Below are 16,229 nucleotides of genomic sequence, written 5' to 3'. Positions count from 1 at the left end.
AAGGTGCCAGGACCACACTTGTTTGTTAGGTTCCTTGACCAGGCAGCAAATTACAGCAGCCCAGGGGAGTGTGTGAAGGGATGAGGATGGGGCACTGGTTGTCAGCTCTTCTGCCTGGGAGGCTTTGTCCAGACTGGCATTTTTATCTCCCCGTGATAACCGCATTAGAAAACATTGCTTGTCTTAGTTATCATTCGATCTTTAAAAGGAGACATGAACATTTTGTTAAAATGGATATATTTGTTCCCTTGTTCCTATTGTTATGGCAAAGCCCAGTTTGACTCTATCAAGATGACCCCAAGTTAGTGAAGTGGCGCATAACTAGTTCCTTTGTTTCTGCACAAACAGGCTGTGATGCAAAGCAGGTATTTTCTCTTACTGAGGTAAAACTCAGAGTATACAGTTCAGCCCATCTGGGTGAGTTTTCTATACCCTTGTGAAGATTCTTTGCAGGGATATTATACGTCCATAACCCAGTTTCCTGGAGGATCCTGACTAGCACTTATGACAGGCAGCGTGCATTCTGGCAGTTACTGCAGTTAGCAGCAGCCAGAAATAAGTCATGGCAATTATAAGAGAATCAGAACGATAGCCGTGTGACTCCCGATCCAGACTCTGGGCTTTCCTGCCCTGTGCTGCCCCTAATGTGTCTTTTTGAGAAACTCTGTCTGTGTTCTCTTTTGTATATGCAAATCACCCTTCACTGTATTTATAGCCTGTCTTGTGGAATATTCTAGGTCCTAGCTTTTCTGCCTTGCAGCTCTGTAGACCAGCTATTTTGTTTTTGTTTTGTTTTGTTTTTGTATTGTTTTTCGAGACAGGGGTTCTCTGTAGCTTTGGTGCCTGTCCTGGAACTAGCTCTTGTAGTCCAGGCTGGCCTTGAGGTCACAGAGATCCGCCTGCTGCATCTGCCTCCCCAGTGCTGGGATTAAAGGCGTGCGCCTTCACTGCCGGGTATAAGAGTAATTCTTTATCAGCGCAGTCATCACCCTGAAAGAGGCATTTCTGTGTTTAGGACTGAAATAGACCATAGAAGGGCTGAATAGAAGTAGAATGTAGAAGGTATCCACCCCACATTACTGCTGTGCATTCGACAGGCAAACCAGATTTCCTTACTCCAAAACAATGCCTGGGAAAATCGGGCAGGTTTGGAAGTCGTGAGTTCAGGGCTATCTAGTGAGGCCTTGTCTTTACTGATAACCCCAAGCCAAATGCCAGTCCCTTTGCATTCCAGCGTGGACTCTGACTGGAAGGATCTGAGCTGTGGAATTGGGAAGTCTAGGCCATCCAGGGCTTCGCTGAGGTCAGCCACTGAGCCCACGGGGTTTTCAGCAGCTCGACCTTCAGACAGCATCATTCCATAGGGTGGAACAACTGTAGCTTCCTAAACTTGAGAATCGTTGCAGCCTTCCCCTCATTCGTGTCCTCCCGAGGCAGTGGAGACTGAGGTCCACAGTGGCCTGTTTCAGGCTCAACTGCCTTCTGCTCAAAGGGCAGCGGAGAAGATAGAAACAGCAGAACTTACCAAAGATACAGCCATCTGCTAAATGTGAGCCATTTAATGCCACAGACAGACATTGTCTTCCAGCATGCTGAGTAAGTGTCCAAACCCGAATCCGGTAGCTGAGTAAATTGTTCTCTGTGTTGCAGGTCTTTAGCTCCCAGCTTCTCATGGAATGGCTCAAACATAGCCTTTGGAGCCAGGGATACCACTTGGTGACAGGGCACTTGCTGAGGCAAATCTGAGCCTAGGTTTCGTTTCATTCCCAGTAACATCTCCCCTCCCGCCTCCCAGCACTCCCCAGAATCACATGCTCTGAAATGTGCTTGGATAGTTCACATTCCAGGTCTGCTGTTGCTACTTCCTAGCTGTGTGACCTTGGATGAGTTATTTAACCTCTCTGGGCCTCCTTTGTTTCAACTGTTCAGTGGGAGTTGTCATAGCCCTTCTCACACGTGTGAGTAGCATGTGAGAGTCAGATACCCCGGATTAGGACTAGCGAGCGAGCCTCATGGGGCGTGATCACTCGCACACCCTTGTTCATTACTGTGGTTGTCAGCACTCAAGGAACTCAAGTGTGGAACAGTTTGGGACACGAGAGGTATTCGTATGTGACCATTCATTGAGCTGGAAATTGCCTTGAGGAGGGCTGGGTGCCAACAAGGCTCCCGGCTGAGACGTGACCCCTCTGCTTTGCCTTATCCTCCTGTACCCCACAGAGCACAGAACAGGTTGCTGCTTTCTGTCGGAGCCTGCACGAGATGAACCCCTCTGACTCGAGCCCATCTCCTCAGGACGCCACGGGCCCTCAGCTGGCGACCACACGGCAGCTCTCGGATGCCGATAAACTGCGCAAGGTCATCTGCGAGCTGCTGGAGACTGAGCGCACCTACGTGAAGGTGCGTGCCTGCGTCTGCCTCCCCAGCCTCGGGGTGTAACCACCTTTCCTTCCCAAGAGAGTGGGGGCTCCCTGTCTTAGTTAGGGCTTCTGTGGCCGCGAGGGGACGCCACGACCACGGCAGCTCTCGTAAAGGAAAACCTTTAATTGAGAGTGGCGTAAGTTTCCGAGTCCCTTGTCATCATGGTGTGACATGGCAGCAGGCAGACATGGTCCTAGAGAAGGGCAACAGGAAGTAGACCGAGTGTCACACTGAGTGAAGCTCCGACAAAGGAGACCTCAAAGCCCGCCTCCACGGTGACACACTTCTTCCAGCAAGATCATACCTACTCCAACAAGGCCACACCTCTTAATAACACACAAATATTGAGATCTTAATCTCTCTTCTGGAACTAGTATATTGATTAACATTGATAAATATAAATTCTTAGTTGTTTTATATATTTATGTAATTGATAGTGAATATTAAATCATTTTTCTGGCTTTTCTAAATGTATTATAAGCTATTTCTAAATCTGAATTTAGGACCTGGTGAGATAGCTCAGTGGATATGAGGACTTGCTGTGCAGGCATGGGGGACCTGAGTTCAAATCCTGACAACCATCCTGGCTGTACATGTCTGTAACAGCATCTCAGGGGGCAGAGAAAGGCAGATACCAGGAGTGTGCTGGCTGGCCTAGCCCAAAACCTGGTGGGGCCCAGGTTCCGTGAGAGACCTTCTCCCGAGGGAGTTAGGTGGCAACTGATTGAATTGAACACCTGGCACCTCTTTCTGACTTCTCCAGGTGTGTACATGGTATTTGTTTAACACATACACACACACACACTATTTTCACATGCACACACACTTCTCACTCACACATATTCATTCGCTCGTTTATACACTCACACACACTCGCCCACGTGCTCACACGCCCACGTACTTGCACACCCACACGCTCACACACCCACACACTCAGATACTCACACGCCTCTCCCAGCCACCCACTCTGGACAATTATGAGTTACTTATAGGATCTGACCTGATCTAATAACACATGATAAGTCACATGGTTTCTCTCAGGTCATGCTGACCGGGCACGGTGGGTAAAGTGAGCACACAGCTCTGAGTGGTCAGGGTTCCCAGACACAGAATGACATTGAAATTCAGGACTTACACAATAAACAGGTAGTTGGCTGGACCTCGAGTCCCGCATCACAAACCAAGGCCAGAAGTATGTGCAGAGAATCCGTTACTAGAGAGAGTTATGTCTTAATGTTATCACCCTGGCTGGTTCAGCAGACACCTGGGAACTTGCCCTTGTGTGTATTTTACAGGGGCAACTAGTCCATTTTGAATCTGCTCTGAAGTCTAAAATCAGCTAAATGTGTAAAAAAAAAACTGGCTTAAAACTAAGAATATTGCTATTTTCCTGTGTCAGTCTAATATGAAAAAATACCCTAGTACTATTTCTATTCATCAAAATTATACAGCTTAAGCAGAACTCATCTTCCCAACCATCCACAGCTACATGTGTGCCCAGTAGATGGAATATATCTGTATTTTATGATATATATTTATATAGATATATATAGATATGAGATAAACCACAAGCAGAGGGGAAACACCCATAGCTGTTTTCAGGGAAGGAATGCAGTGGCACATGAGAAAAATTATAGATAAATCCAAGCGGATTCACAGTCAGTGACCCTACGGTCATTTTCCAAGTGGGGCCCCCCATCAGAGAGTGGGGCGACCTGTCGAATGCTAGCTGTCAACTGCTGAGTATTCTTACTGGCCATGTCCATTTGCATATGGAGCTTTCAGCATGCTCGCAGAGTACACCATGAGTTAAAGACTTGGTTTCCGCTGTGCCCGTGGGCCTGCCTGCTTCTTCCTGTCCTCATGGACTTTCATCACTGGCTCCTTAGCCTTCAGAACACATTTTGCCTTTTCGGCCCGTACAGCCTTGTAGACTTTTCAGTATGCTAATGAAGTGTCCTTCTGGTTCGTAGGACTTAAACTGCCTCATGGAGAGATACCTGAAGCCCCTTCAGAAGGAGACCTTTCTCACCCAGGATGAGGTATGGCGGGCTGTCTTGGTTTGTGGGGGGCATGCTGCGGTTGACCTGCTGGTCAAGGATGGAGCACTGACACCCACAACATTGGGTGCCTTTAGTCATGGCAGGTCACATACAGCCCGTGAAGTTTTGGGGTAAAGTTGGGGCATACGGGACTGCCCCATTCTGTAATAACAGACTGCTAACCCTCAGAAATCACACAGTTAGGTCCAGATAAAGCTTCTGAATCTTCATGGACGTGGGGTAGATTTTTTTTTTCATTTTTTAGCTTGATGTACTCTTTGGCAATTTAACCGAAATGGTAGAGTTTCAAGTCGAATTCCTTAAAACTCTCGAAGATGGAGTCAGACTGGTCCCTGATTTGGAAAAGCTTGAGAAAGTCGACCAATTCAAGGTAAGCCTCATCCTCAAGCTACCTAAAGCTGCCCTTCTGCGTCACTGCTGGGTTATCTTGCTGTCAGGATGTGCCCCCATGCCGGGCTGCAGGTGGTCTTTTGTTCTTTGGGAGTCTGTGGACCTCACAGTACTGAGGACTTGTAGGACTTCCCAGTGGGGGACCTTCCTGGGGGAGGGTGTCAGGGTCGGGAGAGAAGGCCTTATCTTTCTTGTTTGATGCTGTAGACTCAATGAAACACATTTATCTGCCGATGTCTCCTTTGGAAGCTGCGCGGACCTTAAGGTTACATTAGCTAGTAATAAATTAAATTAGCCCTCTGCTCTGTCAGTTCAATCAGTTTACCCTGTTCTGGGCAGCTTTGATAGAAATGCTGATTCCTGTCCAGATGGACACTGTCCTTGTGGTCCTAGTGAGCCGTGTGACTCATGCATGAACAAAGGTTACTCACCCTCAACTCGTTTCCTCTCCCCTGGTTGGTATTCCCTGGAAGGAAGTTCCCGTTCCACATTTCAGATCAGTAAAACTCTTTGATGTGTGTGTTGGCTGACATGTCAGACCCCGGTGCTTTAAAAACAAGATCAGCTGTGGTACAGTTGATGAAGCACTGTGCATATTTAAAGTGTAGGCTCTGATAAAGTATGTGTGTATGAGTACGCGCACACATGCACACACATACACACATGCATGCATTTGTACACATACATACTTGCATGCATTTGTATGCACGTGCGTGTGCACACACATACACACACCTGTGAAACTGTCACTACACTCAAGACAATGACCTAATCAACTCTGAGAGCTAGTCTCTGTCACCTGTGATCTCCTCCTCCTGCCTCTCACTGCCTCCCATCCTCAGGCAGCGTGCTCTGTGCCCTGATAGCGTAGGACTGTTCACATCAGGCTGATGGAGCTTCCTCCTGGGAATCTGGTGTGCACCAGCCTGTGGGTCTTCAGAAGCCTGTAGGACGGCCCGGGTAGCTGCAGTCAGTGTGGGAATCCCTCCCATCCTGTGCAGCAGGCACTGGAGATACTGTTTTATCTGTTACCACATGGCAAACACTTAGTAACTGTTACTGTAAGCAAAGGAGCGGTTTTTCTGTGGTCCTTCCCAGATTTTCCTGGGTAACTTGTGATCATGACTTAGGCAATCACATCATACATAGTCCTGCAGCCACGACATGAGAAGAATAGGAAGAGATTTCAGGTCTCTGATAACTGCAGATGCCAATCAAGTATGGTCTGAAGTAGACATTTTCTCCGTCAGTAGACAAGGAGGGTCTGTCCTGGTGTGATCCTCTTGGGTGGAACTGCTGTTCACACCTGAATGTCACTCGCGCATTGGTATTGCGTAGGTTCTCAGCTGCTTCCTGGCAGAGGACAGAGGGGCTTTGGAGAAGGTGGAGGCTGTACCCAGGGCATGTCTTCGCTACTTTGGAGGTGTAAGCCTTTCCTGAATGGTTTGTCCCTTCTGTCTCCCAATAAGGAACTCATGAGAGAACTGAGGGTATTTCTGCCTTCCTAGAATTCAATTATTTTCTCATCAGCATTCAGACATCTCACATCGGTCATGAGCAGTCCTACTGTAAATACTGAGAAGACAAAACCCAACATCTGTAGAATTCATCTTAAGCCAAAATATTTTTCCCACAGTCAATTTTAGGACCTCTGTGAGCAAAGACAGGCTTTGACAGGCATGGAGACGCTGGTTGGTGCGGAGAGCCAGACAGGTGTGATTTCCCTGTTCTCGTCTGCTGCCGGGTCTGCACGGGGATGGGAATGAACTCATTGCACTTTTTCTCTTTAATCTAGAAAGTGCTGTTCTCTCTGGGGGGATCCTTTCTCTACTATGCGGACCGCTTCAAGCTCTACAGTGCCTTCTGTGCCAGCCACACGAAAGTCCCCAAGGTCCTGGTGAAAGGTAAGGCAGGGCCAGGTGATTTGGATGGGTGTGTTGGTAGCCAGTTCACGTCTGTGTATATAATGATTTATAATAGAAAAACTACTTACTTTCTTGTTTTTTATTTTTTTGAGACAGGGTTTCTTTGTGTAGCCTTGACATCCTGGAATTCCCTCTGTTGACCAGGTTGACTTTGAACTCAGAGATCCGCCTGCCTCTGTCTCCCTAGTGCTGGGATTAAAGACGTGTGCCACCACTACCCAGCTATTCTTCCTTTTCATTAATTTCTACTATAAATCAACATCGTACAAATCTCCAGAAACTTTCTGAAGCCTTCACGGTTTAGTGTATGGTGGTCTGCAATACGTAAAATGTTGATCTCCCCCAAATAAGAGAGGAATGGTAGTTAGCAGAGGCTGAGGAGGACAGGGGATGGGTTGATAGGAAGAGGGTGGTTAGCAGGTAGATAATGCAGCTAAACAGAAGGAAGTTCTGTGTGCACAGCAGAGTATATAGCACAGTGGTACAGCACTCACCTTGCATGCAGAAAGCCTTAAGTTCAAGTCCCGTGCCCCCAAGAGAAAATGAAAAAGCATGGCTAAGTGATGGAGAGTGGTTAGCAGTAATTAGAAGAAACAGAATGTTGTCCACACAAAGCGATCAAAATGTTTGTGGTGGATATTCTGATTGCTCTTGCTGATCATCATGGATGCATATACTAAAATATCCCATCCTACCCCATGAATATGTATAATTGTTACATATTCATTTTAAAAACCCACTTCTAGCCCATTGTGGCAACACACATCTGTAATTCCATCACTCAGCAAACTGAGACAATAGGTTGAATCTTGAGCTCAAGACCAGCCTGGACTATCTGGCTAGACCTTGTCTTAAAAAAGAAAATCCAGTTCAATTTAGTCAAAAGGTTTTCACAAGTCAGCTTGATACATGCTATACGTGTATTAGCCATTACTGTAGACAGACTCCTTCCCACAGGTATTAACGAAGTCCTTCTTTGGAAGGCAGAATCAGTGCACGGTTTGGTTTTGGCTTTTGTCTCTGGAAACGAGCGTGCTTTTCCTCAACATTGCTATGCGCGGCCAAGCAAACATTTCTCATCGAGTCCCTGGTTGAATAATTTCCATGTTTTGTGTTTATGTTTGCTACCCAAGAGAACTAGCTTGCCTTAATTTAAAATCGATGTTAGGAAATGCTAGAATAATACAGGTCTTCGGATAACAAAAGACTCTGCCCCAGATAATGTGAGGCATGCTGGGAGTGCTAGTCTGTGCAGAAGGATTCTGAGAATTTCCCTGCCATGCTGCCTGATCTTAACCCATGTTTTCACACGTGTGTATTGGCTGTGTGTGTGCATGTGTGTTTCCTTTAAAGCATCATCATCAGAGTGCCAGAACAAACATGGTAGTTATTTGTCCTGTAGTGAAGTTGCTATATGTGCATTATATTCCTTCAAGCAGTTAGTACTTTTTTAATCACTCAGTTAGATTAAATTTGCCTGTGTGGATTTTTTTTCTTAATTCAGTAGCATTATTTTTTGCATCTGAAAATATTGTACCATCACTCCAAATTGTCCCATAAAACAGTAGGCATGGCCTACATTTTTTAGCTGTCCAGTGAGCTGGAGGTTTTTTGATACCCAGATTGTGTGTCTGCCATTCTTAGCAGACTGAGGTGGGCTGGATAGGAGGACTGCACCTGCTCCGAGAGCCCGCTCCTCCCCCGTAGGATATGTACTCCATGGCTTAGTGTTGGGGTTTCTGTTACTGTGAAGAGACACCCTGGCCACAGCCATTCTTATAAAGGAAAGCATCTAATTGGACTGGCGTACAGTTGCAGAGGTTCAGACCGTCATCATTGTGACGGGAGCATGATAGCATGCAGGCAGACATGGTGCTGGCTTCATCTTCATCAAAAGGCAGCAGGAATGAACTCAGACACTGAGCTTGGCTTGTCATATATAAGACCTCAAAGCCCACCCCCACAGCCACACACTTTCTCTAACAAGGCCACACTCGCTCCAACAAAGTCACACCTCCTAATAGTGACACTCCCTCTGGGGTCCATTTTCTTTCAGACAGTGGCCAACAGCTCTATGTTTGCACACGGGAATCTAGATATTAGAAATCAGGTTTCTCCTTGTGTCAGCCCTAGAGCTAGCCCAGCTTCCCTAGTGTGTAGAGGTTATTATCCCCATGTCCTTTTCCTTCAAGATTGTTTTTTACTTTTTGAAAGGAGGATCATGAGCTGAACCTGTGGAATCTGATCCCCCTCTCCTCATCCTCTCCCTCTCCTTTCTCTCTCTTCCCCCACCTTCTCTCCTCCTTTGCCCTTCCCCATTCTCTCCTCCTCTCCTTCCTGCAGCCTTTCCTCTTCCCTTCCTTTTCCTCCTCCTCTCTTGATAAGGAGTGTCACCCTGGAATGTACCACGTAGACCAATCTGACCTTGAACTCAGAGACTCGCCTGCCTCTTTCTCAGGAGTACTGAGATTGGAGGTGTAGGACCCTGTGTCCAGTTTGATTCTTCATAATAGGATTTCAAGGGGCTCCAAAACTGGCCATGCAAGCTTCTTCTAGGGTTGCTGTGCTGTTTAAAGGCCTTACCATTTCATGACGCCCTTATATGGTATCTTCAGTATTATCTAACACTACTAACCACTTGTGGATGAAGATATATTTTTTAAAAAATGAATAACCACTGAGTTTTAGGAAATTGCTCATTCGTTCATGGGTTATCAGGTTCCTCTGATAGACCGGGTGTTGTTATGAAGAATCTAAGTCCACGGAGGGCTGCATCTACTTTCTGATGGACAAATGTAATCATAATGACTGTGTGGGTTCTGGGTGTGAAGAATGAGTTTGTTTCTGCAGTGGTGATGCTTGTGTACTGATTTCTTCTCAAGACCGTGACTGCAAAATAGACAAACAGAAGAAACATGCAAGGCAGGGTGTAGAGGAAGGGGCTCGCTCTTCCTCTTGCAGGCCTGCACTGGGGCAGCCCCTCTCCCAGTGGCTGTTCACAGTGGCCTGAGCCTTGCAGAGGCCACTGTGACGTCACTTGAGTGCATATCATCCCCCGCCTTCATGTATTTTGCCTCTCCCCAATATTGCTCTGTACCTGGAAGGCATTAGCCATTTCCCCAGGCAGCCTGGTGGGTTCTCCCAGGCCACTCGCAATCCCAGCTAGAGCACAGATGAAGAGGAGGCTGGGGAGAAGATGCTTGCCAGTGCTCTGTCTCTCGTTGGGTCAACTCCCACCATCCAGATGCTAACAGCTGGTAGCACCGAGCTGACACTGAGCAGATGATTCTGAGGCTCCTGGCCTCACTCCACTTAACAAACTTAATAAGACTGCAGGATGCTGTTCTCCCCCCCCCCCCACACACCTGTTTTATAAAGGTCCTCCCAGCTAAGTGCTTGGAAGCTTGGGAACCAGGGGGAGGTTTCAGTTGGAGGAGTTCTGGTTTGGTTTGGTGGGGCTAAGAGATCAGATGATAGCTGTAAATGGTCATCCATGGGTCTCAGAAGGAGGGCACAGCCATGCAGGGTCCCTTGGAATAGCATGGGCTCTGGGGTGTGGCAGACCTGAGTGGTCTGACATCTGGCCCCAAGGCAATGAGCACTGAGGTAGCAGCTGGGGACCAGACTGTCAGCGCCTCCTGGAACTGATAGGCACACTCCGAATTGATTCTTGCAGGCAAATCATTTGCTATCTTTAGGAGTTGGCTAGGCCTGGGAAGAGCAGTCTCCCCAAGGACAGTAAGAGTCAGGATGTCAGAGTGGAAAGTCATGCTCAATCCGAGGAGGGTGCATGAAATCCTTTAACTAGCGTGCATCCCCATCAAACTCACACATGACTGACAGGCCCACCCAGCGTGTGCCTCAGCAGAGACCTCCTCCCTCTCCCCGAGCCTGCTGTGCCCAGACCTATAAAAAGAAGCCTTGGATTCAGAACAAGTGTGAGAGAGACAAGGTGGGAAAGGAGTCACTGGGGCATGCCACTCTGATGGTCTGTGTTCTGTCCCTTCCAGCCAAGACGGACACAGCCTTCAAGGCGTTCCTAGATGCCCAGAACCCGAGGCAGCAACACTCTTCCACACTGGAGTCTTACCTCATCAAACCCATTCAGAGGGTCCTCAAGTACCCGCTTCTGCTCAGGGAGCTGTTTGCACTGACTGACGCGGAGAGCGAGGAACACTACCACCTGGATGGTGAGCATCCCCTCCCCACCTCTGCCCAGGCTTCTCCACGCCTCAGCTGCGCCTGCCCCAGCCTGGCTTCTGCACAGCCCCCTTTTCAATGCTTGTGTTCTTCTAGTGGCCATCAAGACCATGAACAAGGTTGCCAGTCACATCAATGAGATGCAGAAGATCCATGAGGAGTTTGGGGCCGTGTTTGACCAGCTGATTGCTGAGCAGACAGGAGAGAAGAAAGAGGTGAGGAGGCCCCCTCCCACATACTGCTCCGTCTTGATGCTCTCTCTTTAGGAGGTGCCCCCTTCCCACCATGCTCAGCCTTGATGCTCTCTCTTTAGGAGGTACCCCCAACCTCGATGTGTGGGAAAGTTGTCTCCATTGGAGCTACAGAGACTCTGAAGATCTGTATTCGTAGCTATGTCTCTTTTTCTAAAGATGGCTGAACTGTGTGATGACAGCCTCCATATTTCTGTCTCCTTGGGCACCATTGTCACATCCTTAGCTCTGAGAGAATCTGACAGAAGGGATTCTGCATACAATGTTTAAAACGCGAGAGTCTGTCTCAAAAAAATTATTGCGTTTATTTACTTGATTATGGCGGGAGGTGCCACCCTAAGAATGTGGAGGTTGGAGGACAACTTTTGGGTTGGTTCTCTCCTGTCACCATGAGGGCCCAGGACCTGCGATTGTTTTCTCTGGCTGGTGTTGTGCAACAGGACTTTTTCTTGGGAAGATGACACACATCTACTCACCCCAGACAAGGAGCCCAAGACAGACCAAAGCAAGAATACCTCCCAAGTCCAACTTGGTGAACCAATGAGTTTTTCTGGGATTACTTACAGGAATATGGGTGAGGCTTTACTTACAGGAGCAGAAATGACTCAAAGACAGCTGCATCACCAAGGCCCACCCCTTGTGGGTAACAGCTCACACAGCTGGGAATTACTGCAGGCAGCTCCGCAGGTTGGAGAGCGTCCTTCCCAAGTGACTCCGGTCTAAACCTCTTCCAGACAGCTCTGCTGGTTTCTGCCAGCAGGTCTGGTCTGAGAATCGTTGCATCTTGGCTTGTCTAAGAGTGACTCTTGGTTGTCTTTATTGCTTACTCTGGGAGCAAATCTGGCCAGTTTCAGGGACTTCCTGAAGCTGTTTTGAATTATTTACCGTCTGTCTTGAGGAGTTTCTGGGAGATGGGATGGTTCAATCTTGAAACTTCCATGCACCAGTAGGACTCTTGTCTTTGAAGCCCATGTCTCCTCACTTCTTTTCCTGTCGCTTTGATGAACTACTCAGGCTTGAGTTGGCTCCTAGTTCAGGGTGAGTCCACCGTGGCAGGAAGTCATGGTGCAGAAGTGTGAAGGAGCTGACCGCATTGTGGTGTCAGTCAGCGAGCAGTGCGTCCATGCTGGCGGTCAGCTTGCCTTCTGCATTTCACACAGTCCGGGATCCCTGCCCACGATTAAGATGGCCCTTCCCAAGGCGATTAAGATAACGCCCCCGGGACACTCTCTGAGGCTGCCTTCACCTGTTCAGTCCTCCACGGGTACACCCCGTGGTCTGCTTCCCAGGCATTGAATTGACAGCTATGCTCAGGGCTCCCCACGGATTTTTATTTTCCCCAGAACTTTTCTTGGTAGAGCAGACATGTTTCTGATGCTCCGCTCTTTGTCATTGGGGTCTCACAAAATTCAGTATGGCTCTTAACCCATACTGCATGTAGAAGTGAGTGCCCTTACCCAGGCTGGGCTGTTTCTGTGAATGCCACTGAAGGGTGACTCTGAGTCCCCAGATTAGAATATCTATCATTTATTCAGTCCCGGCCACACAGTTGGCACTTGATGAATTCCATTCTGCATTATGCTTCCGCCTGAGGGACCTGGAGTGCGCGCATGCCCCTGCGGTGGCTGGTCCGGTGGGAGCACAGCTGGCAAAGTCGGCTTGCTCGCTCTGCAGAAGGCGCCTTCCTCACTAGACAAAGGACTGTTATCCAGCTGCTCGGTGTGTTAATTTACATACATTGTGGGGTGTGGGTGTGGATACCACAGTGTTTGGAGGTCTGAGAACAGTTCCACAAAGCACTTCTCCCCTTCCACCCGTGAGTGCCTAGCCCCAGGCTCAATTACGCATCCTCGGTGAAACCGAACGTGTTTTCAAACTGTCAAAAAGATAACATTTAGAAGGCAGTGAAGCCAGAACGGTACAGAGATGTGAAAATGAGCGTGTGAGGATGCACGCAGTGGGTTTTCTGCGGCTGGAGGAAGTCTGTGAAGGCCACTTCCAGACTGGACATAATTGCATATCTGCCGCCCCACCTTGCAGAGTTGGGATGACTTCAGCACAGTGCGCAGCACTAGGACCTAAGAGCCTGGGGAGGTGGCTGCAGGGGATGTGTCTTTTCCCACTGGAAGGCAGGGCAGAGCCCCGTGAGATAGAACAATAGGACACGAGTGTCCCCAGCCTAGAGGCAATGATTTTATCTTTAGGGTTTAGGAAAGAGAAATGTTGCTCTTCTGGAATGTCTGTTCATTCTTCTATAGAATATTTATGATAATCATTTTTAATTCTCCGTAAATATAATAAAAAAGGCAAGAAGAAAACTCTCTAGTTTCAAACCACAGCTGGCATGTTAGCAAGTCCAGACCACCTGGCTGCTCCCAGGAGGGTGCCTAGGAGGATCAGGAGCTGGAGGCTCCCACTGTCTGTGATTCTACAAGAATAAAACCTGGGGAGAGTGAGCCTTGGAGTTCATGCCAAGGTCACTGGCAAGTGTGCATACTGCTGTAGCAGTATACAGTAACTCAGCTATGGCAGGCAACTGGGGGTGGAGGGCACACAGGTCCTCTTCTGAGTCTCACAGGGTTGATTCTTGATCCAGGAAGTCCCCTTTATTGGCAGCATCCTGTGAAAACCTAGAATGAATTGTGAGCAGGTTTATAAGCGGTTAGGAATATTGGTCAGTGTCTGCAGATTTTTGCTGAAATGTCCACACCCTCCCTAGGGTTGCCTGAGTCCTATTTTCTAGCCAGCTTCCCTTGGGGCACCACTGGGGATAGATATGTTCACGAGACAAAGCAAGCATGTCACGATGAGCCTGGACCTTCAGTGTTCCTAGTCCTCCACATTATTCGTTGTGTGTGTGTGGTTTATCTGGGCCCTGTGAAACATCACTTTCGCTCGGCAAATTAGAAGTAGCTGTGGGGATATTTCCCCTAAAAGAGTGCTTCCAATAGCTGGATTCAGTAAGGTAAGCTAGTCCGTTAATGCAAGCCTCCTAGCAGAATCCACTCTAGACGCTTCAAAGGAAGGCCCAAGCAGGGCAATTGGGCAGTGGGAATAGCCCTGGGCTTCTTGTTACCTTTGCCAAGTGGAAACTGTGAGGGCATCTCAGTGGTTATAGCTGTCCATTTTTACCCATGCCCTTCAAGACTTCCTTCTAGCACCCATTTGAGTTTTGTGGATCCAGATTTTTGTCTTGGGTATTCAAGGCAGGTCTGTAGAAGCTCCTGAGGGCTGATAGAGATGTGTTACACTAAGTCCAGTAACCAAATCATGGCCATGCCCCAAATCACAAGGGCAGGGATGTAGATTCTACATAAACTGGAAGGATAGACTAGAACATCACGAGACAGAAGGTGTATGTCACATATACACACCATTTTCACACAACATACACACATACACACACCATACACCATGCACATATACTATACATACCATACACACATACATACGCTATATACACATACATACCACAATCGCACAGATCACATACACACACCACAATCATATACATACCAGAGTGACATATATGCCACAATAATACATGCACGTACGCATGCACACATTGACGCAAACACACATGCACACACACATTCACACAATTTTGTTTCCTGGAGGAAATAGTTTGAACAACCTATCACAAGGACTTTTTAAAAACAAATTATCTAAAACTGTATCTAGAGAATTTGATTATGTCTATCTTCTTCTTTTGACCGAGGTTTCCTGTCCTGCCTGATCCGGGAGCCATTTAGTCCCAAAGAAACACACAGAGGTCTACATTAATCATAAACTGGTTGGCCTAGTAGCTCAGACTTCTTATTAATTAATTCTTATATCTTACATTAACCCATTATTCTTGTCTGTGCTAGCCACATGGTTTGGTACCTCTTTTTGTGAGGCAGTCAGATCTTGCGTCCTCTGCATTTGGGTGATGATTGCAGACTGATCCAGAATTCTCCTGTTCTCATTGCCCCACCTCTACTTCCTATCTGGTCATCCCACCTATACTTCCTGCCTGGCTACTGGCCAATCAGCATTTTATTAAACAAGTACAAGAAACAAACCATTGTCCCACAGCACTTCCACCCTCTTTTTTTTTCAATACAAGAACTCTGAATGGGATCTCCCTTGTTTAGCTTTCTTCCTGACCATTATCCATACAAATTGTAGCCAACACTCTAAATAAAGAAAAACATCTATAATCTATTTTTTGGGAATGCGGGCTTAGTTTTCCAGGCTACTTCCTGCTGATTGGGGGTGCTGATAATCTTATGGGGACCAAAAGAATATTTAGAATTATGATCAAGTTCTGACTGGAGTTTCCTGTGAGTCTTGATCATCTCAGGCAGTAGCAGTCTTGAGGCTGTTCTAGATGTAGAACTCAGATATGTGGGCCATCCATTTCTCAGGTTGTCTTCCTTGATCAAACCTGATTTTTCTTAACTTAGATTGAATCCATAGCCTCTCATTTTCTGCGGAAACAAAAGCAAAACTTCTTCTCTACAATAAAATATCTTTTGACTTATATTTTAAAGTCAAGGCATTTTTAAAATATATATGTTGGATTAATTCAGCAGTATTTATAATCAAATGTCTGCAAAAAAGGTACCAAGCCATGTGGCTAACATAGACAAGAATTATGGGCTAATATAAGTTATGAGAGTTAATAAGAAGCCTGAGCTAATAGGCCAATCAGTTCATCATTAATGTGTGTTTCTTTGGGACTGAACGACTGTGGGGCCGGGCAGGACAGAAACATCTGTCAACATTCTTCACTGGGAGGAGTGTGGGCGAATGGATGGCAGAGACGAGTTCCCTTAGCTGCAGGTGTCCGGGAGGCTTGGTTGATGTGTGGTATTCAATATCTATAAGCATATTAATTCCATCCCTTAATTATTATAACCCCCATCAAGGGTGGTAGTCCCTCTGTTCAGTCCCGACGGAGCTACTGTCCAACAGTGCGGCTGGCTTTGGGGGCT

At 47.2% G+C, this 16,229-nt stretch overlaps 1 protein-coding gene across 8 annotated transcripts in view; it reads left to right on the top strand.

Moving 5' to 3' along the window:
* Tiam1 (TIAM Rac1 associated GEF 1) overlaps nucleotides 1–16,229 on the top strand; it is a 357,642-nt gene that overhangs the window by 323,646 nt on the left and 17,767 nt on the right. For all 8 annotated transcript variants that reach the window (XM_075959442.1, XM_075959443.1, XM_075959444.1 and 5 more), the window contains 6 exons: nucleotides 2,221–2,400; nucleotides 4,395–4,463; nucleotides 4,729–4,854; nucleotides 6,670–6,778; nucleotides 10,810–10,989; nucleotides 11,096–11,214. In XM_075959442.1, the coding sequence (XP_075815557.1) occupies nucleotides 2,221–2,400; nucleotides 4,395–4,463; nucleotides 4,729–4,854; nucleotides 6,670–6,778; nucleotides 10,810–10,989; nucleotides 11,096–11,214 (783 nt within the window). The remainder of the gene's footprint in view (nucleotides 1–2,220; nucleotides 2,401–4,394; nucleotides 4,464–4,728; nucleotides 4,855–6,669; nucleotides 6,779–10,809; nucleotides 10,990–11,095; nucleotides 11,215–16,229) is intronic.

This window comes from Microtus pennsylvanicus, chromosome 1 (assembly GCF_037038515.1).
Source record: "Microtus pennsylvanicus isolate mMicPen1 chromosome 1, mMicPen1.hap1, whole genome shotgun sequence".
Classification (NCBI taxonomy): Eukaryota; Metazoa; Chordata; class Mammalia; order Rodentia; family Cricetidae; genus Microtus; species Microtus pennsylvanicus.
This window is presented reverse-complemented; position numbering and strand designations above follow the sequence as displayed.